At 48.0% G+C, this 26,363-nt stretch overlaps 8 protein-coding genes across 8 annotated transcripts; 5 read left to right on the top strand and 3 right to left on the bottom strand.

The window, feature by feature from the left end:
- Nucleotides 1-5,465: 5,465 nt before the first annotated feature.
- Nucleotides 5,466-6,997, top strand: IAQ61_005273 (uncharacterized protein; the record flags this gene model as incomplete). The annotated part of the gene is made up of 5 exons (XM_066096733.1): nucleotides 5,466-5,607; nucleotides 5,669-5,694; nucleotides 5,748-5,846; nucleotides 5,895-6,280; nucleotides 6,337-6,997. 5 exons carry the CDS (start codon nucleotides 5,466-5,468, stop codon nucleotides 6,995-6,997), a joined length of 1,314 nt encoding a protein of 437 aa, XP_065953428.1.
- Nucleotides 6,998-7,102: 105 nt separating this feature from the next.
- IAQ61_005272 (uncharacterized protein) lies at nucleotides 7,103-8,356 on the bottom strand (the record flags this gene model as incomplete). The annotated part of the gene is made up of 1 exon (XM_003842906.1): nucleotides 7,103-8,356. The coding sequence occupies one exon, from the start codon at nucleotides 8,354-8,356 to the stop codon at nucleotides 7,103-7,105; it is 1,254 nt and encodes a 417-aa protein (XP_003842954.1).
- A 1,627-nt stretch (nucleotides 8,357-9,983) lies between these two features.
- IAQ61_005271 (uncharacterized protein) lies at nucleotides 9,984-11,009 on the top strand (the record flags this gene model as incomplete). The annotated part of the gene is made up of 1 exon (XM_003842907.1): nucleotides 9,984-11,009. One exon carries the CDS (start codon nucleotides 9,984-9,986, stop codon nucleotides 11,007-11,009), a length of 1,026 nt encoding a protein of 341 aa, XP_003842955.1.
- A 73-nt stretch (nucleotides 11,010-11,082) lies between these two features.
- On the bottom strand, nucleotides 11,083-13,638 carry IAQ61_005270 (uncharacterized protein). The gene is made up of 3 exons (XM_003842908.2): nucleotides 12,689-13,638; nucleotides 12,312-12,629; nucleotides 11,083-12,262 (listed from the first exon to the last, which is right to left on the bottom strand). The coding sequence occupies exons 1-3, from the start codon at nucleotides 13,351-13,353 to the stop codon at nucleotides 11,473-11,475; spliced, it is 1,773 nt and encodes a 590-aa protein (XP_003842956.1). The 5' UTR covers nucleotides 13,354-13,638; the 3' UTR covers nucleotides 11,083-11,472.
- A 41-nt stretch (nucleotides 13,639-13,679) lies between these two features.
- Nucleotides 13,680-16,191, bottom strand: IAQ61_005269 (uncharacterized protein). Its single transcript, XM_066096732.1, has 5 exons — nucleotides 16,051-16,191; nucleotides 15,761-15,955; nucleotides 14,577-15,620; nucleotides 14,271-14,519; nucleotides 13,680-14,221 (listed from the first exon to the last, which is right to left on the bottom strand). Exons 1-5 carry the CDS (start codon nucleotides 16,116-16,118, stop codon nucleotides 14,068-14,070), a joined length of 1,710 nt encoding a protein of 569 aa, XP_065953427.1. The 5' UTR covers nucleotides 16,119-16,191; the 3' UTR covers nucleotides 13,680-14,067.
- A 402-nt stretch (nucleotides 16,192-16,593) lies between these two features.
- Nucleotides 16,594-21,594, top strand: IAQ61_005268 (uncharacterized protein; the record flags this gene model as incomplete). Its single annotated transcript, XM_066096731.1, has 10 exons — nucleotides 16,594-17,007; nucleotides 17,061-17,592; nucleotides 17,655-17,919; nucleotides 18,081-18,231; nucleotides 18,656-18,673; nucleotides 18,733-18,923; nucleotides 18,985-20,245; nucleotides 20,305-20,422; nucleotides 20,488-20,723; nucleotides 20,830-21,594. The coding sequence occupies 10 exons, from the start codon at nucleotides 16,594-16,596 to the stop codon at nucleotides 21,592-21,594; spliced, it is 3,951 nt and encodes a 1,316-aa protein (XP_065953426.1).
- Nucleotides 21,595-22,368: 774 nt separating this feature from the next.
- On the top strand, nucleotides 22,369-23,018 carry IAQ61_005267 (uncharacterized protein; the record flags this gene model as incomplete). Its single annotated transcript, XM_066096730.1, has 2 exons — nucleotides 22,369-22,494; nucleotides 22,686-23,018. The coding sequence occupies 2 exons, from the start codon at nucleotides 22,369-22,371 to the stop codon at nucleotides 23,016-23,018; spliced, it is 459 nt and encodes a 152-aa protein (XP_065953425.1).
- Nucleotides 23,019-23,290: 272 nt separating this feature from the next.
- On the top strand, nucleotides 23,291-26,044 carry IAQ61_005266 (uncharacterized protein; the record flags this gene model as incomplete). The annotated part of the gene is made up of 6 exons (XM_066096729.1): nucleotides 23,291-23,337; nucleotides 23,393-23,463; nucleotides 23,525-23,537; nucleotides 23,590-23,847; nucleotides 23,908-24,997; nucleotides 25,049-26,044. The coding sequence occupies 6 exons, from the start codon at nucleotides 23,291-23,293 to the stop codon at nucleotides 26,042-26,044; spliced, it is 2,475 nt and encodes an 824-aa protein (XP_065953424.1).
- Nucleotides 26,045-26,363: the final 319 nt, after the last annotated feature.

The raw sequence follows: 26,363 nt of genomic DNA, 5'->3' as shown, positions 1-26,363 counted from the left end.
TAGATAAAGAAGTGTGGTAGGCATATTATAACCTATTCCTAACACGTTCCTAATATATTCTAGGCGTTAATTATCTATAAGGGCAAGGATCTCTATTTAAAATCCTATATAAAGTTACCTTCTAAGTAATTATACTAATAGATATAGTAGTAATACCTTTTTTTGCTATTATTTCTTTTAGTATATATATATATATACCTCCTCCTCCCTTAATACTATCTAATAGTAATATTAAGGAAGTAGTAAAGGTGTTATAGCCTATACTTACTCTATAGCTTATATAATATAAGTTATTTATAACCTATTATAAATATATTCCTAACTTATTATAGCCTAGTTCCTAAACTTAACCTAGCTCTAAACCTATCTCTAACTTAAAGGTTTCTATTCTATTAAAGAAATGTATATTAGCTTTATAAATAAAGATAAAATCTTGCGTATTATAAAGCGTGAAAAGCTTCTACAGTTCCTATTTAAGAGTAGCCTTAGAGGAGTACACTATAAGTAGAGGATAAAGCATTAGGATCCTAAAACTATACGTGGTATAAGAGAATAGGTTTAGAACATGTTACTAATATATTACTATAGGCGTATATATAGCAAATCTTTATATTAAGCTTAGGTAACTTAATTATTTACCTTTTTAAAGAGTAGGCATTAATTCTATTAGATTAAGACATATTCTAGATAGATATATTATATAAGAGGTTATATAGGGTATAGGTAGAGATTCTAATAGTAATCTTCTACCTATAGGAAAAGAAGCGTACGTATTAAGAATAGGTTTATAATACGTTTCTAATATATTATAGTTATTACACTTAGCTAAATTATTATAGATAAGGATATAACTAAGATATATTAAGTTACTATTACTAACTTCTTTTAGAAGTGTAAAGCACTTATAAAAAGATAAGTGTTATAGAGGTATATTTACTTATAGGGATTCTATAGAACTACTATTAATATATATAATAAGTAGATAATAGGCAAGTTTTATAGCGTACTGCAATATATTTGTAACATGTTTCTAACTTGTTTCTAGGACTTAGGCGCTATCTCTAGTTAATTAATCCCTATAAGCGTGACTAGCGCTAGCAACTTTAATCTTGTATAAGATTTTATTAAGTATATCTATAAAGAAGTATTTATAAAGTATATAAAAGAGAGCTAGATAATACTACCTCTTTATATCTAAGTGAATTACTATAGGCATTAATAGCAGAGAAATACTTTTAGCTTGCTAACCTCCTCTTACGTAAGTAAATATATTCTAAACCTATTCTAAACATGTTCCTAACTTATTCTTATATAATTAGAACATAAACCCTCTAAAGATACCTAAAACTAGGTAATCTATAAGAAAAACCTAGTAATTGCTGCTAGGATTGTGTAATACTATAGTAAAATATTAAAAGAGGTATAGGAAAAACTAGAATCTTATTTAAATATAGCTAAGCAAGCAGGCTAGAAAGGATATAAAACTAGTAAGTATATAAGTATTCTTAAGGCTACTTAGAAGTAAGTTTATAACCTATTCTTAACCTATTAGAATTGTATAAGTAATATTATATAGTGTATACTAGATAGATCTATAGGATATAAAAGAGTTTAAAGCCTAGAGCAAGTTTAGAATACGCTATAACTATAGAACTCCTAATAGGCTTAAGCAAAGGTACCTTAAAAAGCTTTAGAGGGGAGAAAGTAAGTCTTACGCTAGTGTTATATATATTTACTAATTAAAACGTGTTTAGAATATATTTAGAACGCGTCCTATAATAATAATAATACTCTAGATAATAATAAAGCAAGTCTTGCTATATCTAACTTAACTAGATATATCTTAGTCCTAATAAGAAATAAAAGAGCACGCTTAAAAGCCTAAAGCTAGAGGGCAAGTAGTAGAGCAGTATTAGAAAGAAGTTTACTAGCCCCTTTTCTATCTTCTCTACTACTAGGCTCTTCTCCTCTACTAATAGTAACCTAAAGGTATGCTTTGCGAAACACGTTTATAATATATTCCTAACTTATTATTAGTCTATAACTATAAACTTTATAATAAAAGGCTCTTCTTAGTAATTAGGCTTTAAAGGAGAGAAAAGAAAAGCTAGAGGTAGATAAGGAAGAACTTGCATAGAAAAAGGCACTATTTAAATTATAAAAGGTATAGTTTAAACTTAAGAAAGAGATAGCTACTTTTTATATAAGGTAGGGTTAGTCTATAAATATAGTAACTAGTTCCTAACTAGTTCTTAATATATTCTAGTCTATTATATAAGTATATATAAGTAGATAAATATATATTCTTTCTTCTTTTCTTTCTTCTTCTTTCTTCTTACACTCTATAAGAACTTTTTATATTTAAGAGTTTAATACTATTTTACTATCTATCTTTCCTAATATTATTAGATATAACTAGTTAATATAGTCTATAAAGATCTTTTAAAGTTAGTATATAATAGAACGTGTTAGGAACACGTTATAAACTTATTCTAATACTAAGTAGGATTTATACTAGTAATATATTAAGCTTAAGTCACTTCTATCTAATACTAGGGCATTCTCTCCTATAATATCCTACCTAAATAATAGGTGTATAGTATTTCCTAGCAAGCTTTTCTACTAGGCTATTTAGGCTAGATTAGGGGTATAGGAACTTTGTAAAGTATATATATATGCGAGTTAGAACACGTTTATAATATATTAATAACTATTTTAGTGTTACTTCTCTAATAGAGGTAATCTTATCTACTACCTTAAGAGGTATTATCCTAAGGTTTAAATAGCCCTAGTAAACTATAGTAGAACTATAATATAAGGCATTGCAGAAGCAAGGATCTTCTATAGGAGCTTAATAGTAAATACTTAAGAACGTGTTCTAAACACGTTAATAATACGTTCTCTGCTAGTAGAGTAGACTATACTAAGTGCCTCCTCTAAGGTTTAAGAACCCTCTAAGATAGCTAGTCTATAACAAGAAGTAGTAGCTAGAGTAGAGGCTAAAGAGGAAGTAGAGAGTAAAGAAGAGGAGCAAATAGTTACTCCCCTTTACACTGTGAATAATATTTAGTAAAAGTAGCAAAAAGGAGATATAAGTCTAGTCTCTTAAAATATATTTAGAATATATTAATAATATGTTATAGCTAGACACCTATAAATACTAGATTCTTCTTTAATCTAAGGGACTACTAGAGCTTTATAATACCTATAAAAGTTAAAAGAAAAAGTTATATACTATTAAAGGACCCTATAAAAGTAAATAGTACTTTACCTTTAGTAGATAGAAAAAAAAAGAGAAGAGTAGAGAGTTTATTTTAGTAATTACTACTACCCCTTTAGGTTATATACTATTATATATTATTTATTAGAACTTATTCTTAATATATTCTTAACGTGTTCCTACTTGTTACTATTATTATCTCCCTCCCCCTCTCTAGTATCTTCTCTATCCTCCCTATCCTCCCTAGGCTCTATAAAAGCATACTACAAGTGGAACTAGGTAGTATTCTAGCAGGAATTAGCAAGGTCTACACTAGTATTAAAGTAACAGTCTTAAAATATATTAGGAATAGGTTAATAATATATTATAAATAACTTACTATAGCTAGGATAATTATAAGCGCAGATAGTATAAGGAACCTAATAACCTTAAATTCTTAGTAGGGTAGATATAGTAATAAAGTTAAGCTATAACAAGTTAGCAACGTGTTTTTAATAGGTTCTTATAGGCTATACCTTATTACTATTATAGCTACTATAAGTCTTCTTCTAAATTATATTTAAGAGGGTATTAGTATCTATAGGGGGGCCTATAGTAGCTGCTAGCTAGGCTTAAAGAACTTCTATAAAACACGTTAGTAATAAGTTTTAAATATATTCTAAATAACTTATAGTAAGGAGTATTCTAGTAATTATATATAACCTTTATATAGAAGTCTATATATATTAGTATAATAAGTTAAGAATAGGTTAATAATATATTTACTCTTTACCTTGTAGACCTCTATTATAGAGGGCTAGCTAGTTTTCTTAACCCTACTAACCTTATAGTAGGCTATATTAAGCCTATAATCTTTTTTAGCATAGGTATATAAAGTGCCCCTAGTACCTAGAATAGCCTAAGAATATTAGAACCTATTTAGAATATATTTAGAACCTATTCTTACTCTATATAAGGTGCCCTTATTATTAATCTTAGTATAGTAGTAGCGCTCTCTACTCTCTATCTTAACTACCCTATTAGGGCTAACTATAGGCTATACCCTAATATTATCTAGGACGTGGCTAAGGGTAAGGTACTATTAATAGTGCTTCTATAACCTATTAAGAACACGTTCTAAATATATTTTAATCTACTTATATAGGATAAGAGGGATATATTAGTAATAGGTATAGTAGTAGTAGCTTATAGTATTACTAGTATAGAATATATTTAGAATAGGTTTAGAATATATTATAAAATCTTATAGTATAATATTTAGTTAACCTTGCTTAGCTAGCTAGTAGAGCTTGGTATAGCCTAACCCCATGCTAAATATAAGTTCACGCAGCGCTAATTCCATGGTCATATGAACTGCGCCCTCCCACTGTAGTGAGCGGACGTCAGCCCTGGAAGCGCATCGGAAGCTAGTCTGTATTTAGATTAGCGCCGGGAAGCAGACGGACGTCCAAGCGTCCTGGAACTTGTCTGGCTCTCTCCATCTCTCCATCTCCTCCATCAAACTTTCCTCTTGCTCTCGCCGCATCCGTCGTACCGTATGCCACAGTCAATGTGCATGCTGTAAGCGCCTACTCATGCTGCCCATCGTTTCAATGGCATTTGCTCGACGTGCGCTGTACTACCCCAGATCTGCAAAGTCCTTTGGTTGTTTCACAGGTGCTAGTGAGCAACGGCATCATGGATTGCTTTTGGCTAGGCACAACGCCGAAATTGAAAGTCGTCAGCTCTCCTAGGCACCTGTAGTTGGATAACTTGCAAGGGATCTGATGGCGCTGCTTGTCGCCCTCGCTAGATCCGCCGGCGCGAGATCCATATCCCCCGCCTTTGCACGCGTGCATGGGTGTTTGGTATCAATCTGAAACCAAGGGAGGCAGTACTATGACTACATCGTCTTGTCAACTCTGATGAGCGGCGGAGGAAGGGGGAGTCTGTATCCTGCCCTTTTTTTGTTTTTTGTTTTTTTGCCCATCGAGCACTCGAATCGGCACATCTCAATGCTCAGGGTTGGTGTGACCCTGGGCATGCAGTGCACCGGACGTGGCGTGCAGGACGGTGCCGTGCAACCTTGGGCACTCTTCTTTGGACCTGCACATGATATGGAGTCTTCAAGCCAAATGGAAGCGCGGAAGCTCGCTCGCTTCCATCTTACTTCCCATGCAAGTCTACTTGAGGAAGCATTACCACTACTTCAGCTACGAAGCCTTGCTTCGTTCCATGAAAACCTACGTCTGCATACATTACTAACATGGCGACGCACTCATCTACCGAGTTGTCTCAATCCGGGAAAACGCAGGAGCGTATCACAATTGCTTTCCTTGTTCTAGCCTGGTTCTTCATTCTACTTCGAATATGGACGAGGACGATTGTTATCTCAAATTTTGGCTGGGGTGAGCAATCTCAAGTGCACGTATATTGGAGTGAACACTGATTTGATATGCCACACCGTAGACGACTCGACTATGATTCTGGCAGGTGTTAGTACTTACGTTACGTTTCAATGCAACACCGAATCTAACGGCTGTTCTAGATGATGTTTACAGTGTATTGTGCAGCTACGCTCTATATTGAAGCAAATGGCGGAGGAACGCACATAACGGATGTGTCGCATTTGCAGCTACTCACCAAGGTATTAGCCATCACCACCAGCCCATACATTCTCGGCTAATCATTATAGTGGGTTGTCGTGAGCGAAGCCTTGTATGTCATGGCCATGATGACACTGAAAATCTCCCTTGGAATCTTCTTCGCACGTATCGTCATCAAACCATGGCACTTCATGCTCATCTACATCACCGTTGGAGTCAACATTATCTCTTCCACAGCATCCTTTTTCTACGTCCTTTTTCGTTGCGGAACAGAACTCAACAACTACGTCCTGCGACAAATCCAGGACAAGTGTACTGCACAGCCGTTGGATCTCTTCATGGCATACCAATCCGCTAGCTTTATCACTCTGACCGACTTGATATTCCTGGTCCTTCCACTCATTATTCTCTGGAACGCGAATATGGACCGCAAATCGAAGATCTCAATTGGCTTTATTCTGTGTCTTGCCGCACTGTTAGTTCTCTTTCTAAGAACCAATTTGTTACGTTAACCTGACTCAATACACGCAGTGGTTGCATTTGCTCAATAATTCGTTTTCGCTACGTACGCGGTCTTACCGAAATCGATGGCTTCTTCTGGAACGCCGTGAACATCTCCATATGGTCCACCATCGAGGCCGGGGCCAGCCTCGTCGCTGGCTGTCTTGCTACTCTACGCCCTTTCCTTAAATGTTCCATCAAACTTGTACGAGAGAGAATTAGCATTGGGAAAAGTATTACTAAGGCGGTATCCAAGTCAGTGCGCTCGGAATCATCGACGAACCAAAGTTCAAAAGCGACTTCCACGCCAAAACTCAAAACAATAATTTCGAGTCCGAAGAGAGAAGAAGAGAGGGACAACAGGAATCGAAGTGGAACAATGGACACCGATGATCCAGAGTTCATGGATTTTCTCGCGCTACCGGGAGACGAGATCATACCATTGGAGGATTTACCTGGACGTGAGCGTAGAAGTACAGAGTTGATACTAAACAAGGGCGACAATGAGAGGGACATGGAGTTTTCATGGCCACTAGGGCCAGATGCTGTTGGAGAGGAGCCCAAAGAGCGGAGACGGAAGACAGCGCGTGCGAGTTGGTCGATGATTAGGGGAAGCAGCAGGGCGGCTGAGGAACCTCGCTCTGAGCCTCTTTCAGCAGGTGCGAGAGATGATAAAGTGGATGAGGTATAGGTGTGTTGTGCAACTACAAAAGAACAAAAATGGCCATATACGCAGCTTACTCGTTTTGCCAATTATTCTGTCATTCCACTTGGTGTTTACTATACTTTATTCTTCTCAGAAAGGCGGTGGACTCAGATCCAACCCTTCGACGTACAGCTTGAAGCTATCAGATCTCGAGTAACTGCCCCCAACGTCTAGATCTAATCTCCCCCTCTCACAATCTTCAAAGTCCACGTCGGAAATCAGCAATTCGTCTTCCTTCTCCCAGACTGGTCCAGCGAGAACATCGCCTAGTGGTGATACAATCATTGAGCCGCCGCGAGATACAAACTCTTGGCCATCAGCAAAACACGAATTGATCGCAGCAATAGGCTGCTGTTTAGGGCTCGAGATCTGCGACTCTTCGTCTGGATATGGAGAGGAGTCAATAGCTGATTCGTCGTCGTTCGTTTTGATGGGCAGGCAAATTTCATGACCTTCCTCAGTTCTAGTGATTGTACTCTTGCGTCTTCCACTGCCAGTGGGCTGCTCCGAGCGGATTTGATCTACGCTTTGAGAACTGCTCTGCATCTGAAGAGCATCTCCTTTCTTCTCTCCTGTTATCCATTTAGGGAGATGCTTTTTCTTGACACATTGGTTCGCACTGAGCACGAAGCATCGACCTTCACAGCCCACTGTTCTCATTAGACTTGCCCATGCATCCCTTGCGTCTGCCGTAGGTGCAAGCCACAGATTGACATTCTGTGCATACAGGCTTTGTCGCAACAATGGCATGTAATTCTCCCAGCAAATGGCGCTTCCCATTGTCAATCTTACGCCCTTGATTTCCGTTGTAACTGCCCTCAGCGTACTCGCCGATCCTTGACCCCAAATCAGCCTCTCAGACCCCGTGGGCATAACCTTCCTCCTCTTGCCCAAAACGCCCAACTTTGGACACACAAATACGACGCCGCAATACAACGTGCCTCCACTCTTCTCTACAAGCCCCGTCACAACAAATACCCCCGTTTCTCGCGCAATCCTCTCCAACTCCTCTCTCGTCCCATCACCACGGTACTCCTTGCCACGAGGCAGCTCCAACTTGCGGTCTAGCCAGGCCGCCCCGGCGCCTGCAGGTGTATCGCCGAGATCGACAGCATCGTGGAAATAGGCGAGGAATTGATCGCGACCAGACGGAGCGCGAGCGCCCACCGCAGCACCAAAGGAACAAGTACGGGGGTATCCGCCAAGATAGGCTTCAGGAAAGAGGAGCACATCGATACCCAGGGAGGCGGCGCGTTTGGTGGTGGCTTCGAGGGCGGCGAGGGTTTCTGCAGTGGTCGATAGGGTGCGACTTTGCGCTGAAGCTAACTTGAGCAGCTGGGGCATGGCTTTTGGTAGTAAGCGTGATGATAGTGGTAAGGGTGGTGGTAATGGCAAGAGTGTGGTGGCGTCGGAAGAGGGGTATGACGTGTGTGCCAAGCTAGAAGGTTGGAACAAGGGGAATATGTCAACAGGGGCTACGGTTCTTTAAAGAGGCTCGCTTCAGAATGATGAAGATTACAACTTATATCCTGTCTCGAGTTTGTGTTCGGAGCATACGGGCTAAGCAATTGTTAAGTATTCCGAAAGGTAAGAGTATCTTCTGGTACCAATACACTATTTTTAACTGGGTAGCTGTCACTGCCCCGCTCACCCCACTTCCGAGGTATACGGAAGATCTTACAAGTGGAGTACCCAGAAGGTGCCCAACAGAGCAAATGCCTATTGTGTCTCAATAAGACTTTGCTATGGAGCCCTAGGTAGATACATCATACGTACACGGTACAGTTTGTTCAGCGCCACCAGATTCAGCGTCGCCAACATCTGCCGCTGTCGCTCAAGCCTTGCATCTTTGCATCTATGCCTCTACTCAACTGCTACGCCGCCCTGATGGAGAGTATACTGTCATAGTACCCAATTGGGCATGTCGTCTTGTTCAGCTCGAGATGTTTTGTTTGTTTATGATAGAAGGCTATTCATCGCAGGTACATCGGACATGTGTTTTAGCATAAGCCCACAATACTGATAGCAAGGTATATATGCGTTACAATCAATACGACTCTAGGAAATTAACAAGCCAAAGCAACGATTGGCAGTGACATGTAGATGTCCAGATCGCGAAGGGCTTTTTTGACCTCAGTGCATGGAAACAGACTCTGGTTTTGAAATGACGAGGGATGATTATGAGGCTTCAAGTCGTGATGGAACTACACCTATTCACAGTGGTTTTTTAAGATCAATTAGACAGAAAAGACGAAATACCAGATCGTAGTGTCGGGCATCTGCCGGGCATCAAATGCATCGCTGAGGTTGTGGTTGGTGGCAGCACACAGGACCGTGATTAAAAAGGACGCTGCTAAGATCAAATTCTCGTATGCTTTGCCTCATGGCGATTGACTCCACCATTGGGCCATTCATTGACGCTCTAAGTGTGTTCTCCTCCGACACCAATACTAAGTTTGGAGCTGACTCGTACATACTGGATCTGAACAGCTCTTGGAAATCAACTACATAAGCGAGTCCACCAGTCTGCCAAGACCACACTACGATGCATCTTCTGCGCAATATAGAGTAATTTCATGGAGAATGCTAGTTAGTAGTAGGCAATCGTAATATTGGGACTTCTTCAGTCGGGAACACCTCTACTTCTGGCGTAGGATCATCATATTGGTGAGCAAGATTACCTATTTACCAATAATCTACTGATACTGATTAGGTCACGGTTGTCAACCGCATAGCTAACTACACACATCTTTCACCGCCTACAGACAGAATACACTGTTCCACGAACGTGAACAATGTCTTGATTGTAGTGTAACGACCTCATCTTCTCAACTGCCAACCAAAAAAAAAAGAACAAGAGACGCAGAAGGAAAGAGCAACAAGACTGCCATTTAAGCCCCCCTTGACCTACACAACCACCCTTCACAAACCGCATTTGAACATCTCAATATCCCCAAGCCACCCCTCAACTATGGTACCCACGCAAACCCCAACCCTAGAGTCGCATCTCTCCATCCTCCTACAGAACTCCCCAACAAGACACACCCAACTCCGCACTTCTGTCCTTCCTTCACTGCTCCAAGCCATCGGCGAAATCGCAAGCACTCTGCGCTCCTCCTCTCAAGTCTGCCAAGTCGGCACCGCCAATGCCTTCGGCGATAATCAGCTCAATGTCGACGTCATCGCAGAATCGCACATCCGCGCTGCTATCTCAGCCACGCCCTCCATCGTCACCGCAAGCAGCGAAGAGGACCCGATTGAGCGCTCATCGAGAGATTCAAGTCTCGGCGAGCAATCCCAGGATAGTGAAATCTACACGCTCGCTTTTGATCCTCTGGACGGTTCGAGCATCATTGATGCGAACTGGAGTGTAGGCTGTATAATCGGCCTGTGGACCGGTGCCTCTGCCCTGTATGCTGCCCCTGATGAATGCCAGATTGCAAGTATACTGGGCGTCTTTGGGCCGCGCACCAGCGCTATTGTAGCACTGCGAATCCCAGGAATAGGAGAGCCGACGTGCTTTGAAGTCGGAATCTCACCACTGAAGGCTGATGATGGGTTGTTTGTGCTGGAAGTCGTGCGGCAGCATATCGAGTTGGCCCCTCCGCCGTTTACAACGCGGTATTTTGCGCCGGCAAATATGCGTGCTGCGGCCGAGGATGAGCGGTATAGAGAGCTCGTTACGCACTTCGTAATGGAGAAGTATACGCTGAGGTATAGTGGCGGATTGGTGCCAGATGTTGTGCACGCGTTGGTCAAGGGTCATGGCGTTTATGTCTCCCCTGTCACAGAGAAGAGCAAGGCCAAGTTGAGGAGGCTGTATGAGTTGGCTCCTATAGCGTTGATTGTGGAGTCTGCTGGAGGACTGGCAATTGATCCATCAAGTGGAGAGAGGATACTGGCGCGGGAAGTCAAAGATACTGATGAGAGGGGAGGATTAGTGTGTGGGAGTAAGGATGAGGTTGTGTCTGTTATAGAGAAGCTGAGACCGCAATAGCACAGTAGCAGCTTACAGAGGAGGGTCTACATCCGAGGTAATCTGCAGTGTTCATGGTGCAGACTGCTGACCTCCATAGAGGTGCCCGGCGAATCCTGCATAGTAGTACATTGGCACCAAGTCACGATGTGTACAAAAAGGAAAAACATGCAACTATTGTTGAGTGGTGTTGTGATAGTGAACACAACAATCCCACTGCTTTTCCGCAGCTTCACCTACATACATGGACATCTCAGCCATCTTAAAACCGCCTTATCATTATCAATTGACCCCATGAAAGAAAAACACCTTGACCTCCCATCCATATCAAAACAAACTCTCATGCCACTGTCCATGAAAGCAGACCATTCAATTACCATTCAACGCCAATGCCGTACTCCCACACGATCCAACTCCCATTTCCCCATCAAGATCAGACAGAAAGAAAAATGGAATACTTCGAGGAGTGATACATACCGAAAATCTAGAACCTGGAAGCTGCAGCTCCCCAAAGAGAGTTGTAGATCTTGTCGACTACGTACGATGCACGGATGACGCGGTGGTTGAAGTTGCGACCGTTCAGACCTTGAAGAGCTTTCTCACCGCCAGTGACGGAATCAAACTTGACGTAGATGTCACCGTCAGTGTTGGGGTCCACGGCGATGTGGACGACCCTGCCGTACTTCTTGTCACACTCCGCCTTGACTTCTGTCTCGAGCCCTTTGATCCAGTTGGGTCCGAATGCTGCCTGCTCCCTAGACGAATCGTCAGCTTGGAGAGCAGTCCGAAATGAACGGGCAAAGTACTGGTCAGCATCAAATGCATTTTCGATCTTGATACATTTGGACGCCATTCTGTCAACAACGGGAACACGAGGCTTGCTAACGACAGGCTGGGCGCCGTGCTTAGCAACCTCGGGGCCATCGCGACGAGCTAAAGCATCCATTAGCTTGCTACGGTCGTAGGTCTTGAAGTTTACACCGGCGACGTCAGTATCGTCAAGGGCAGAGGCACCACTGACGCCACGATCGTCCTTGCTGTGAGTGCGATCAAAGATACCACCGGAGCCACCGGCATAGGCGCCACGGCCACCAGCTCCACTGAATGCTGAGCCTTGGTAGCTCTGAGCCTGCTGGGTAAATGTACGCAGAAGGTTAGCAGTCGACTCGGGGGTGAACTTGTCGTTACCAAGACCAACACGGATCTGGCGACCGGCAAGCTCAAAGCCATTCATTTCTGCAAGAGCATCTTTAGCGTGGGTAGGATCAACGAATCTATAGAGCGGTTAGTAATTGTGGATGATGAAGATATGGGTATTCCTACTGGACAAAGCCGTAGCCCTTGGATCGGCCTGGGTTCAACTCATCGCGCTGGAGTATGACCTGCTCGAGTTCGCCGTAGGGCTCGAAAATCTCCTGCAGATCCTTCTCAGTCACACTAAAGTGAATGTTACCAACATAGAGACGATGGAAGGGGGCACCATTGGCACCGGGAGCGGCTCCACCCTCGGAGGGACGAGCAGCGCGGTTCTTCTCGGCTTCTGTAAGCTGTGCAATGATAGGCACGCCCTTGAGCTTCTGGCCAGTGAGCTCCAGTGCCTTCGGGACAGATTCTTCTTCTTTGAACTCGACGTAGCCGACGCTATTTCAAAAGTCAGTCATTGAGGCCATGGCACCACAGAGAGAGAGAGGCAGGCTTACCCTTTGGAACGGCCCGTCACACGATCCTTGACAATCTGGGCTTCAACAACAGGGCCAACCGTCTCGAAGAAGGAGCGCAAGTGGCGGGTTTCGGCACGCTGGGAGATCTGCTGCACAAAGATAGTACGCTTGTCACGGTCGTCTTCTGTCACTTCAGGCTCAGGTGTCTTGCGGCTTAACCGGCGGTCATCAGCACCATTGCGACGGCGGTCTCGCTGAGACACAGGTGAACGATTGCGCGTGAACCTGTCATCAGCACGATCACGGCGGGGCGAGCGAGAGCGGGCACGACCTCCTCCGCTGTAGTAGTCGCCGCCGCCGCCACGGTCCCTACGGCCTCCGCGGAATCGGTCGCGCGAGCTGCTACGACGGGGCCTATCACGGTCTTCATCTGTGTCAGCACCTCCTTTGCTTGATCGAGGACGGCTCCCATCTCTTCGCCGGTGGTCTCGGTCGCGGCTTCTGCGCCGGCCTCCATTGGACTCACGATGACGGTCCCTGCTCCTGTCGCGGTCGTAGCGATCACCGTGGCGGTCGCGGTCGTCGCGGCGGCGGTCGGGATCGCGCGCCTCGCTGCTGGCCTTGCTCTCGGCGTCCCTCATCTGCACCTCGCTCTCGAGGCGAGCCTCTTCGAGAAGGGCGTCGACGGCGTCAACAGTAGCCATGGCGTCGGGCGGGTCCTAGCTCTCGATAAGTGTTCCTGGTAGGAGTGATGTAGTGCGCGCAGTCACTTCACTGCAATGGGCGAAAGTGGGTGCGACGAGCTTGACGCTCTGATACGATATTTCAATTGCTGTACTGAGCCGGCACGCCAACAAGACAGCTGTCACGGCAAGCAAGGCTCGCTGACGATTTGACTGTCTGTAGCTGATCGCACGCGGAAACTGTATGCTTTTGACTGATGCTCTGCGGGTTGCTCACGAAGTCGTCGTTGTGAGGTGGAGGCAAAGTGAGAGCGTTGCAGCTGGCGAGCCAGGATTTCTATATTGGCGTGGAGGGGGCCGGGCGCCTTGGCAACAACGCTACTCGGATCACGTGAGGGATCCAAACGGCCTCGCAGCTCAACAGCCTCCACGAAGGAAGGGGCGCAACAACAGAGGAAGGAGCGCAACAGTCAGAGGCAAGAACACATACTATACGCAGGACGAGCACGGCCCATTGTCGCTGCTACTTGCTTGTTTCTTGCATTAAGATTAACTACTCTAACAAGTACATGACGTCATTAGTGCTGCATTGGATGCGCTGCCAGCTGGCACGAGAATATCCCCAAGGCTGTTGTGTAGGCTAGAAATATCCCCCAAAAAACAAATTCGATAAACGCCCTTCCATGCCTGAAAGATACCCATAGTGACCGGAAGAATGAGCAAGCAGAGTCCAAATTATGTCGCCTTGATGACCTTGGGAGGAGTCATTTCCAACTCGGTGCCAAACACCCAGTCCCAGAAGCGGCTGGTCACTCCAAAGCCGTTTTGATAGTCAGCAAAGTGGTGCTTGAGATGGTATTTCTTGAGCTGTTGGTAGTAAGGAGGGAGCCTTTAAGGGATTAGCGGTCTTTCTGGCGCGAGGTTGCGGGCCAACTTACTTCTGGTGGTGGAGGAAGTAATGCGTCATGTCGTAACAGGTGTAGCCAAAAATACCTCCACAATAGGCAGCCAATGCACCGTACCAATTCCAGGAAATAACGGCGTGCGCAAACTTCCAGAACGGTGCTGCCAGAACAACAAACAAGGTTGGTGGCATGACAAGTCTGTATCTGTCCATGGGAAGGTAGTGATGAATGCCGTGGAGAAGGAAGTGGAGGGTGAGCGCAACACGGTTGTTGGGCAGGTGACTACCCATTGTCAGTAAGGATTCGTCTGTGTATATGCCCCCAATGTACAACACTTACTCGTCCAAGTGGAACAAGCATCGATGAAGGACGTATTCCACAATGGTCCAGAAGCCCAGCCCAAAGGTCCAGTAACCTGCCAGAGCTGGCGCAGAGCCGAGGCCGAGGAAAGCGACTGTTGTCCCGTATGCAACGCAAGGCCACCACAGTGTTGGCACCACCCACCACGGTGTCTTGCTGAGAGGCTCGAGGAAGTTTCCAAAAAGAGGTGCAGAGTCACCGCCTTTGTAGTGGCGCGGTCTGTGGACTTGCTCTAGATAAAAGTCCTTTTCGAAGCCGCCATTCCAGACTTGCATAAAGAGTGGCCTGTTGAGATCGAGGAATTTGTGCTCCTTGTAATCCTTGGTTGGGTCCGTCTCTTTGGAAAGATCCTCCTCCGATGACATGCCTGTGGCAACGTACAATGGCTTGCCCGTGAGCTCAATGGTGCCCACCTCCGTGGGTGGCAAAGGCAAGCTGTCCGCGGGTTTGGCGCTCTTCACGGCCCCATTCATGACTGGCTCCGTAGCCATGAAGCCGATGAGACTCTCGTCCAGAATCTCGTAGGCAGCATCGGAATGGGTATGCGACTGCTCATCCTTCAAAATGGCCTCGATATCCTTTCCACCATACTCCAAGATGAATTCTGGACCGCCGGGATGGCTTTCGAGAAAGTCGGTGACATTGTAGACTTTGGTACCGATGGTAACATAGCAGGACTCCTTGCTGCTGTGAGCGCGTACTTCAGCAGCCGGGATGGCCGGAAGGGTGCGGCCCGGCATGGTTGTGGTTGCAGACATGTGGTCTCCTGGGGAGAGGCCGAAGATGCGGTGCCTGTAGCCGTGGCTTTGGGTGCGTAGTGTAGGAGGAATTTGGTGGAGGCTGATTTCGCGAGGTTGTACGTGAAGTCTGTCTCGAGGGGCGATGTCTATAGGGTTGAGTGCTGTGGCAACAAAATTGTGGATGCTCAAAAGGGCAAGTGCAAATTGTGATTGCCCAGGAGAAGCCGTGAGCTGTAGAGAGGCTGCCGATGTGGAGGAGGGCAAAGGGTAGGAGGAATGCAGGCTGCAGTGTGGACAGGAAGAAGGTAACAGTCCCAAGTAGTGAAGAGGTAGATGGTTAGTAGTCAAGGGACTTGCTGCAAGGAACTCGGTAATCGTCAGGAGATGGCCAAGAGATGGCTCACCGCGCGCCGATCTCACCACCGCCAGCTAATGGTGGCGAGACCGGGAAGCCTCGCCTTTCCGTTCTCCGACAAGGTCCGCAAAATCAGTCTTGTGGTTTTTCCCTGTCCACGAAAGGGGGGATGTAATAATTTCGTCGTTGCCCCGACGAGGACCGTCACAAGGTTGAAGGTAGCAAGGTTCAGGTTCCGTGTCTCCAATGGCGGGCGAAGCCCTCTGTGCGAGGTTTTTCATCAGGTCCTCTATCACAGGCGCAAACACCCAGCCAACGAACATGTGCACTGTTCATCTCCGTGCAAGACCCAGCAAACAACAATTTCATGACAACAGAGTCAGTCCCTTGAACCGTCCGTTGTAGATTGACGTTGACACGCGCCATTACAGAACCAGGAACGGGGGCTCTCAATAGGGCATGCTTTTTGAAGGGAGTGCTCTTGGCGGCTCTGGCGGCTCTGCAGAGGCTCTGAGCCTGACATCTCAGCCCTGCCGAGGGATATCCCCCCTGGGTCTTGCGTCACCACCAACCAACCAACCAACCAACCACCCAACCACCATGGCCATGTTGCGACTGCCTCACAATGTCAAGCGTCGACCCATCTGTTGCCTTGTTTCTTGACTGCCTGCCAAAAGGAGGTTACTGGCCAACTGGCCTACTTGATCCTCCTCCATCATGCTCCACCTCCGCACCCACCTTTCGACTTTACAAAACCTCCACCCTTCTTGCAGGCCTGGAGCCTCCTCCCTCCCCTCTCCCATTCCTCGATCCTGACCCTTATCCATTGAAAACGTATACCCCACCAGACAGACTGCGCTCAATACTCCCTATGCCCTAGGCGCGCAACTCGCTTTCAATCATGTCGATATTGGCCCCATGCCGCCATTCAGTCGCAGTCGCGCAGATATGCACCACCTTCCTGTTGCTGTTCTCCGCACTGCATGTTGCCGAGGGCGTACATCACATGGCCATCAAGACTCCGCGCAAGCAACTTCGCCGAAAATTGGACATAACACCCTTGTTGGTCACCAATAACTGTCCTGAGAAGATTTGGCCAGGCATCTCTACCCAGTCTGGACAGGGACCGAGCGAGAATGGCTTTGAGCTGGAGCCTGGGGAGACCAAGAACCAGACCGTGTCGGAGGATTGGCAGGGCCGAGTTTGGGGACGAACCAATTGCACATTCAATAGTGACGGTTCTGGCCCAGCGTCTGGGAGTGGAAAGGCTTGCTACTCGGGCGACTGCTATGGCAGACTGAATTGTCAGGTTGGAGTGAGTGTCCGCTTGATTCTTCAGCAGAGTTCTGCCAACTCACCTGCATCTAGGGCGACGTGCCCGTTTCCCTGGCAGAATTCACCTTGGACGCCGGGGATGGTCATACTTACTACGACATCTCGTTGGTCGACGGCTACAACATACCCATCGCAATCGTCTTACAGCCACTTGAAAACGTCACCCTCGACGACATCCCGCCGAATTTGACAAACCCTTCCTGTCAAGGAACAGACGGTCTACTAGCAACAAAGGGCTACGATCCATACCCCGAGCATCCCAACTTTCTGCGAACAAATTCCTCTTTCGCGCTTCCCTGGGAAGTCGAGGTAGACGAGCAAGAAATCTCCCGCTGGTGTCCGTGGGATCTGCAACAATCACCCCCCGATAAGCCAGGAGACGGTGTATACCCTTATCCCGACGATGATATCCAAAGACCACTGTTCAACCCCTGTTTTTCGGCTTGTGCGAAGAACAACAAACCACAAGACTGCTGTACGGGAGAGTATAATTCGGCCAGCAAGTGCTCACCCGGTGATTACTCCAAGAATGTGAAAAAAGTCTGCCCTGATGCCTACAGTTTTGGTATGTGTAGCCCTCTGCATTCATGATGAGTCGACCTCGAGGACTAATGCAAAGACTAAAAGCGTTTGACGACCAGACTTCCACGTTCATCATCCCTTCCGGAGCAGGCTTCGAAGTCGTTTTCTGCCCAGGCGCCCGCTCAACAAGAATCATCGACACCAGCCTTGCGGAGATGCAGGCGCTGTCTCAGCGCGGTAGAGTGGATAAGCAGGCGGCCTTGAGGCTCACAAAGCGCAGACAGGAGATGTTTGGACCAAGTGGCACAGCCGGACTGGTACAGTTAAATCGTGCCCTGCTTGGCGTGTCTGCTGCTACTATAGTGTTGTCGTGGGTAGTCTTGTTCGATTGAACGGTCCCCTTTTTGGACCAGATTTTTTTTATGAATGCCTGGATCGCCGTATACTTTGATCACGATATTCTGTTGTTCCTTGAATGCTGCAGCCCGACCGGGACGAATGTACATGGCCGGACGTGCGTGAATGATCCAGCGTTGACTCAAATGGCAACGGAGTAAAGGCAGCTGACGTCCGCGTCCACAAAGACGTATGCAAGGCATGCAGTGTTCAGAAAGCGAAACCTTGCCCGTTCTCGGGCGTTCCCGAGGAACTGAGGCTGTTGCGCGTAGACGAAGACGAAGACGTATGTACATATAGTAGGTACCGAGACGTTGCACGGCACTATGCACGGCACCATACACACACATCGAATCCCGTGCGACGTGGGGTCCACCCGCTCGGAAAACTTCCGCCATGCCTTTAACCACCATGACTTTCTTTATTGATCACGGAGGAAGGAAATCCGATTCAGACTGTAATGCTATGCTCTCTGCGAATGCTCCGCACGCCGTCGAAACGGCAGATACCACCGCCTTGGGACCATATTTTCCGACTTCTAATCCACAAACGGCGAACTCCTAACCTCATCTAGTGCGGAGTTACTTTCCCGTGTACCTTTACTGCGTGACTTCATATGTGCTCCGAGCTGTCTGAACGAGCTCAATACGGGATGCATCGCTCCGAACCAAGTCCACCGTGTGAGATAACTTCGGCACAAGCCCCTCCAGATTGAATCAAGAGAAAAGGTCGTCTCTGCTCACCTAGGTACCCCGCCTACTTGGCAGGACAATTGACAACTTCACAGCTCGCGCGACACGGTCTTCCACTCACATATTTTGAAGCCTCCATCACCATGGCGAAAGCGCAGGCACTGAATGTACAGCCGTTGACGGATGAATGGAGTTTCAAGCAGGCTGATGATGAGGCTGAGAATGCTTGGATGGCAGTCAAGAGAGTGCCAACCAATGTTCATCTTGACTTGATTGAGCATGGCAAGTATGTGTCATGGGCTCCAAACAGAAGCTACTGCATGGGCACATGGTTAATCGGCAGCTAGGATTCCCGATCCCTTCCTGGGTTTCAATGAATTACAGGCAGAGTGGGTGGCAGACAAGGCATGGACATACAGAGTGGCGCTGCCCAAAATATCAAGGCCAAAAGACGGTATAACTCACGTACTAGCTTTCGATGGTCTTGACACGTTTGCAACCGTCAAACTAAACAACCTAATCATCTTGGAAAGCGATAACATGTTCATACCACATCGGGTTGATGTAACTGGCAAATTGAACCCGGACCAAGAGAACACATTAGAGATCACCTTCAAATCCGCCCGATTGGAAGCCATCAAGATCAAGGAAAAATATCCGGATCATCAATGGGTGGGATTCAATGGTGACATGTCTAGGCTTGCTGTGAGGAAGGCACAGTATCACTGGGGATGGGATTGGGGTCCAATACTCAACACCTGCGGTCCTTGGAGGGAATTACGATTGGAGACCTATGAAGCACGCATCAGTGACCTGCGCGTCGACTACACCCTCGACGAGAGCTTGAAAGTTGTCCGAGGCACCCTCAGGACGAAAATTGATGGCGCGTCTGCAAAAAGTGTAAACTTCGTAGTGTACGATGAAGACAAGCTGGTATTCAAAGAATCAGCAATTGTCAATGACGGTCTAGCCAAGGTCGAATTCCACGTCAACAACCCGAAACTATGGTTCCCGCATGGGTACGGAGAACAGCCTCTTTACAAAGTCACAGCGACAGTGACTGCAGAGGATGTGGACCTGCATCAAGTAACGCGGCGGACTGGCTTCCGACGGGGTGAGCTCATCCAGGAGCACGATACTATTGGCAAGAGTTTTTATTTCCGCGTAAACGGGGTTGACGTGTTCTGTGGTGGCTCAGACTGGATTCCTGCAGACTCTTTCACACCAAGGGTCACGGAAGAAAAGTACCGCAAGTGGCTCGAGATGATGGTTGACGGCTATCAGATAATGATACGCATTTGGGGCGGCGGAATCTGGGAAGAGGACGTGTTCTACGACATCTGTGATGAGCTTGGTGTGTTGGTGTGGCAAGACTTCATGTTTGGTTGTGGCAACTATCCCGCTTTCCCAAAGATCCTGAAATCGATCGAAGATGAATGCACCGCCAATGTGGCGCGATTGCGACACCACCCCTCGATCATCATTTACGCCGGGAACAACGAGGACTACCAGGTGCAAGAATCATTTGGGTTGACATACAATTACGAGGACAAAGACCCAGAGAGCTGGCTCCACTCAGACTTTCCTGCACGATACGTATACGAAAAGGCGAGTGTGCACAGTCTTGTCGATACTCTTGATCTATGCTGACGATGCAGTGACATTAGCTGCTGCCTGAAGTCGTCGCGGCCGAGAGTCCACATGTCCCATATCACCCAGGATCACCATGGGGTGACGGCCTGAAGACGTCGAATCCCACAGTGGGCGACATGCATCAATGGAATGGTAAGACCAGCGCGCATGGCCCGATTAAAGTTTACTAGACTCATCAGACTAACCAATGTACAAAGTATGGCATGGGACACAGGAAAAGTACCAGATCTTCGACACGCTCGGCGGCCGATTCAATAGCGAGTTCGGCATGGAAGCATTCCCTCACATCGATACTGTCAGATATTGGTGTACGGATCCTGCACAACTATACCCCCAAAGTCACATGCTAGACTTTCACAACAAGGCAGACGGACATGAGCGCAGGATAGCGACGTATCTGGTCGAGAACTTCCGCTCTAAGACTGACTTGGAGGTACGTTCCATGACAAGAGTTGCTGGCTTACTCTCCCTGCTTCATAATGGACAAGCAGACTAGTGGATCCTGTTATACCCCGCACCCCTGCTGACAGCATACATAGTCGTTTATTCATCTGACACAGCTATCCCAAGCCGAAGCTTTGATGTTCGGTTACCGAGGTTGGCGACGTCAGTGGGGTCAGGACCGCCATTGCGGTGGTGCGCTCGTCTGGCAGCTCAACGACTGTTGGCCCGTCACGTCTTGGTCTATTGTCGATTACTTCCAGCGAAAGAAGCCCGCTTATTATGCAATGCGTCGGGTCCTTGCCCCTATTGCTATTGCCGTTAAGCGAGCGCATTTTGATTGGAGTGTTGTGCATGCGCGAGTCCCCAAGCAGAGTGCATACGAGGTTTGGGTTGCAAGTCAGCAGCTGGAGGAAGTGGTCGCGACTATTGAGTTGCGATATATCAGCATCAAGAGCGGGAAGGAGATAAAGGATAAGATCACCAAGAGGGATGTGATACTGGTGGCAAATGGCACAACCGATATCCTCTCAGGCACGATCGACAACCGGAACGAAGAACCGCATGTGTTAGCCGTAAGGATATGGGTTGATGGCGAGATCGTTTCGCGAGATGTCGATTGGCCGCAACCTCTGAAGTACCTGGATTTTGAGGATCGCGGCCTGGAAGTAATACCTAAAGGCGATACCATCCTGGTCAAGGCGTCGAAACCTACCAAGGGCCTTGTCTTTGAGGAGCGCTCGGGCGTTCTCGTGCATGACAGCGCTATTGATGTTGTACCTGGCGATGAACAGATCATCAAAGTGAAGGGTCTCGGTGAGCAAGATCACCCGCTAAAATGGACGTTCCTCGGCAAAGATTGAAGGTGAGTGCCTGAATGGGGGGGACTTTGACCACGGCCCGATCGCAATTGGGTATGCCCATCAGGAATGAATACTGTTTAGAAATGGGTAAAGCAACGAAATTGAAAGAGTGTCTTCGCTGCATGCTTACTGTGAAGCTTGGAGGGAAACAAGCTGACAGGGGACCGAGGATCGGTCATTTTGCATTGATGGTGATTACTCCAGATAATGAAATACGGATAGGCCGCCCAGCTTGCCCTCGTCCTCGTAGGGAACGCAGTGGGCGTGCGACTTGACGTGCTTAGCCTCTTTGTATTCTCTGTACCAAACCACAGTCGCCCCAGTAGTGGTTCAAAAATCTGACTAGGGATGACCAGTATAGTTAGTAGTACACCAGATTTGGTCCGGCCATCGGTATGATACAAGCATCGGGATCTACCCGGCAAGGACACAAATCGACGTGCAAAAGTCCTGTATACAGGAACCTGGAACTCTGCAACGGCACCACTACAGCCCAGGGAAGTGGCCAAATCAGTGTCTATGCTGGTGCAGGCGATGTCGAGCAGAGTTCAGACGTTCTCACCCAATGCATAAGTTGAAACTCCTATAGGCCTCCTCGTTCACTGGTCTAGCATCCACGCCAAGACTTCGATATGAAATGTCGTCTATCGAGCATGCCGGGCTTCCAGGATCAATTAATCGCTTTGCCGGCTACTGGTTGGCATATGCCTGCAATTTGGGGAGGGGGGAGCGGAGCGGGGGCGTTATCCTTCAGGCTTCATGCAGCCCAGTCGCATGTTGCAAACTGCCGCCACGTACGACGCAGGCTCAACCTCGACCCGGACTCTGGATGACTTCGTTGTGCTGGTGTTCATGCCGGCAGAAGCACCTCGCGAAGAAGAGATTGCGTGTGCGCGGATTGTACGGCGCCCAGGCGTGGGTTGCTGACTCCTCTTCCCGAGGTACCGTACGGTAAGACGTGGTAGCTCACAAACAGGTGTAGTACTCAGTAGGTTACCGACCCATCGTACCGTACCGGTAGGTATGCAGTTGATCTTCACCCATCATCATCATCCACCTTAGCATGTGCACGTCTTTCTCGCCTGTCACAGGTACAGCGTACAGCGTCAATGCCCTGCAAGCAATTCAATCTGAACAGACGTGCAGTATCGGGGACCTACACAATACTAGCAGTGCTGGCGCATGATGAGGCCAGCCATGTTTCGTTGTTTCGTGGCCATGAATCGCCATCTTCCAAGGGCCGTTCTTCTGGAGACCTTCTCGAACGCGCCGCCAACATGACATATGCTGATTTTCAATGTCAATCTCGCTTGGCTTTGCGAGGCAACTCTTCCCGTCCGCCCGTCTCCAACGGTCGCCTGTCTCTGCTCGTCCACCAGGTAGTCCCGCTGCATGTGGTCAGGAAGAGTCAAGGTACCTACTAGGTAGGCATGGCATAATGCGGGGAGTGGGGGGGTGTCGTCTTTTCGCAGCCTACTACCGGTACTACTACTACCTACTCTACTCTACATAGCCCAATGTCCACCGATCACTCTAAAGGGCCAGCCCATCATCACTCCAGTCTCCGGCTAGGTAGGCCAGAATCATCAGTCGCCCGTGCACCTCGACCTCGCCTGTGCAGGCTTATGACGATACTGCTCCGGCTCTGGGAACGAGAGGCGACTTTCCTCTGACAATACTTCGGCCTGCAGATGACATGCCCACTACCAAAACTCTACCGGCCGCTCTGATATATCAACCCTGGTTTGTCTATTTTGGCTTCGGTCTCTTCTTGCGTCGCGACACTCTCGTACTCTAGCATCGTTGGCATCGCCAATTTGACCGAACAAGAGAAGGTCTGGGTAGTCGACACAGGCGACTTCGACACGTGTAAATTCTTCCTCTCACGGTCCACGAGCAGTAGACCCTGATCTCCTGATAACAGCCGCAGCGAGCTTGGAGTAGTACCTAGTCGGTGATACAAGACTCTGCGCAAACCGCCAAAGCGTCTTGCAGCACGAGTCAACACGACATGTTCCACACTTTCCAGTCCTCTGCCGCAATGCGGTCTCCCGATGCAGACATAGATGCTTCAGGCAAACCATCGCGCCCCCCAGGGTCACGGCGCATATCCACCAGCAACGCGTGCGTCGAATGCAGGAGGCGCAAGATTCGCTGCGATGGCTCGCAACCCTGTGGGCAATGCCAGTGGTACCAGCACCCCGAGGCATGTGGGTATTCGAAACCTGCGCAGAGAGTGGTACCCAGCAGAAAGTGAGTCGTCAGGGTCTGGCCCAACCAAGTGACTAATGCTGAATGCTGAATCTTGGGTAGACTAGTTGACAAGCTGTCCAACAACATCGAGCAGTACAAAGCCGTCTTGACGAAGCTGTACGGAGGCAGGAATCTCGAGTCATTGGCAAATCTGCCCAGAGAAGAGCTATTGGAACTGGCCCTCTCCTCACCCTCCATCACATTGACGACATCCCCTTCCACGACAGAATCCGTAGCCCTGTCAGACGTCCAGGCGGGATCGGATGGGGCTGAGAGTCTGGAGGCGCTTGAACAAGCTCCACCCGAAGATCCTTACTGGGATGAGGCACGGAAGCACCAGCTCCGTGTCCAAGGCATTTCCGACGATGTCAATGGGCTATCCATGTCAGTCGACCGCCTCTCGTCCTATGTTGGAATATCTTCCATTACAGCGGCACTCAAAGTGATTGTAAGATGCGCTCCACAAGCCCGCCTGTTGATTGCGCACAACAGCCAGGAAACCGCGCTGCCGAGCCGTGCGGGGTCACCGCCGCCCGAACTTGCGGACAATAACCCGCTTGCTGTTCCATCAGCACAGCACGGCCAGCAACTTATTGAAGCGTTTTTCGACCGGGTCCACCCTTTCTTTCCCATGATAGATGAGCGCAAGTTCTGGAACACGTACTTGTATGGTGATCGCAAAGACTCCGCATGGCTCGGCTTGCTCAACACAGTCTTTGCTTTGGGCTCACTTTCCTCGTCGACTGCAGACAACGAGGCCCACTATGTCTACTTCACCCGCGCGAGACAGCATGTCTCTCTGGAATCTTTTGGAAGCGGGAACCTCGAGGTCCTGCAGACGTTGGCGATTATGAGTGGGTACTATATGCATTATCTAAACAGACCGAATGAGGCACATTCTCTGATGGGTGGCACCCTGCGTATGGCTACTGCTCTGGGCCTGCACCGTGAATACTCTGAACGCAGTGGTTCAAGTCGGAAGTTCACAGCGGCTGGTGAGGAGGACTCGATCTCTCCAGAAATGCGGCGACGCATATGGTGGAGCTTGTTCTGTCTTGATTCCTGGGCTTCTACCACCACTGGCCGCCCATCTTTGGGTAGGATGGGACCTTCAATCACAGTGATGAGACCTGGCACCGCGCCCAATGCGGTATGCTTCTCGACATGTCCTCGGCGATATCTTACGCTGACGCCCTCCCAGGTACAAACGATTCCGCCACCAGACAGCCCTCAGTACATCGAACAACTCAAAATTCTCCCCCTAATCCACGCTTCTGCATTCTGTCAGATAGCCACTCGGATACAAGATCGTCTCGTGGAAACACCTTTACTCTCCTTGGCTGAGACTGCAGCTTTCGATATGCAAATCCTCAAGTGGCACGAGGAACTACCCTCAATTCTCTCTGATCTCAACGAACCATGTCCAGACTTTCTGCGCCGAGTTCGAACTGTCATGAAATGGCGCTTTCAAAATATTCGTCTTGTGCTCCATAGGCCCGTGTTACTTACAACGGCCTTGCGACGCAGCTCTTGGAACTCTCTAAGCCCGGAAGAAAAGGTGGCGGTTGGAAAGTGTCGTATGATCGCGGCCAAGACAATCCAGGAGCTGAGCAAGGAGTGCATGGCTGACCTGATCAGTGGCTGGAACGCGGTATGGTTTTGCTTCCAGGCCTGTATGGTCCCTCTTGTCTCGCTGTTCAGCGACTGTTCTATACCGGAAGAGGTGAAGAAGTGGAATGAAAGCCTGGAAACCGCCTTGCAATTCTTTGAAACGGCCAAAGACTGGAGTATCGCTGCCAAGCGAAGTGGGGACGCTGTCACAAGGCTGTATGCCGCATACAAGACCTATGCATCTACAATGCTTTCACAACCACAAGCTCCCATGCAGACGGTCCAGCCTCATTACCAGGATTCCAACAACTTTGCACTCCCAGGCACCGTGACTACAAGCAGTATGCTGAATACACATCAAATTTATTCCCAAGCCCAGCCCGCATTCCAATACAACCCGTCAACACCAACGTGGGCAAATGCAAATGATCCAACCATTCTGAACAACCTCTGGGACGACATGATGTGGGACACAAATCTCCCGGACATGCTGGAAACACCATTCGGGCTGAACAACGACTGGGAGTATGCATCAACGGCGCAAGACTCGGGCTCAGGTGGGGCATGCTGGATGCATGGGAATTGACATGGCTTTGTGATTTCGCCACTGCGAAATTAGGAGTCGCAGGGGCTCCTGTCGATCGCGAGATCAGCCACGAGACTGCACGTGCTCAGGGCACCTCAGCTCGTATATGCATCATGCTACAGCTGACCGCAAAGGAAATACAGGACCTTTGCACATGATTGCTATATTTGCTAGATGCCGTACTATGTTGAATTCGAGTTCGACCTGACCCATGCTGTGTGGCTCTCCCTCTAAGGCTTAAAATAGTACCACAACAGCAATTCACCCAGCAGGTTGCCACCACATTAATAGTAGAGCGGGAACGCTTGAATTCCGGTTA

Source organism: Plenodomus lingam, assembly GCF_022343315.1.
Source record: "Plenodomus lingam strain CAN1 chromosome Unknown contig_21, whole genome shotgun sequence".
Classification (NCBI taxonomy): domain Eukaryota; kingdom Fungi; phylum Ascomycota; class Dothideomycetes; order Pleosporales; family Leptosphaeriaceae; genus Plenodomus; species Plenodomus lingam.
Note: the sequence above shows the minus strand (reverse complement) of the source record. Positions and strands in the feature narration are given on the sequence as shown.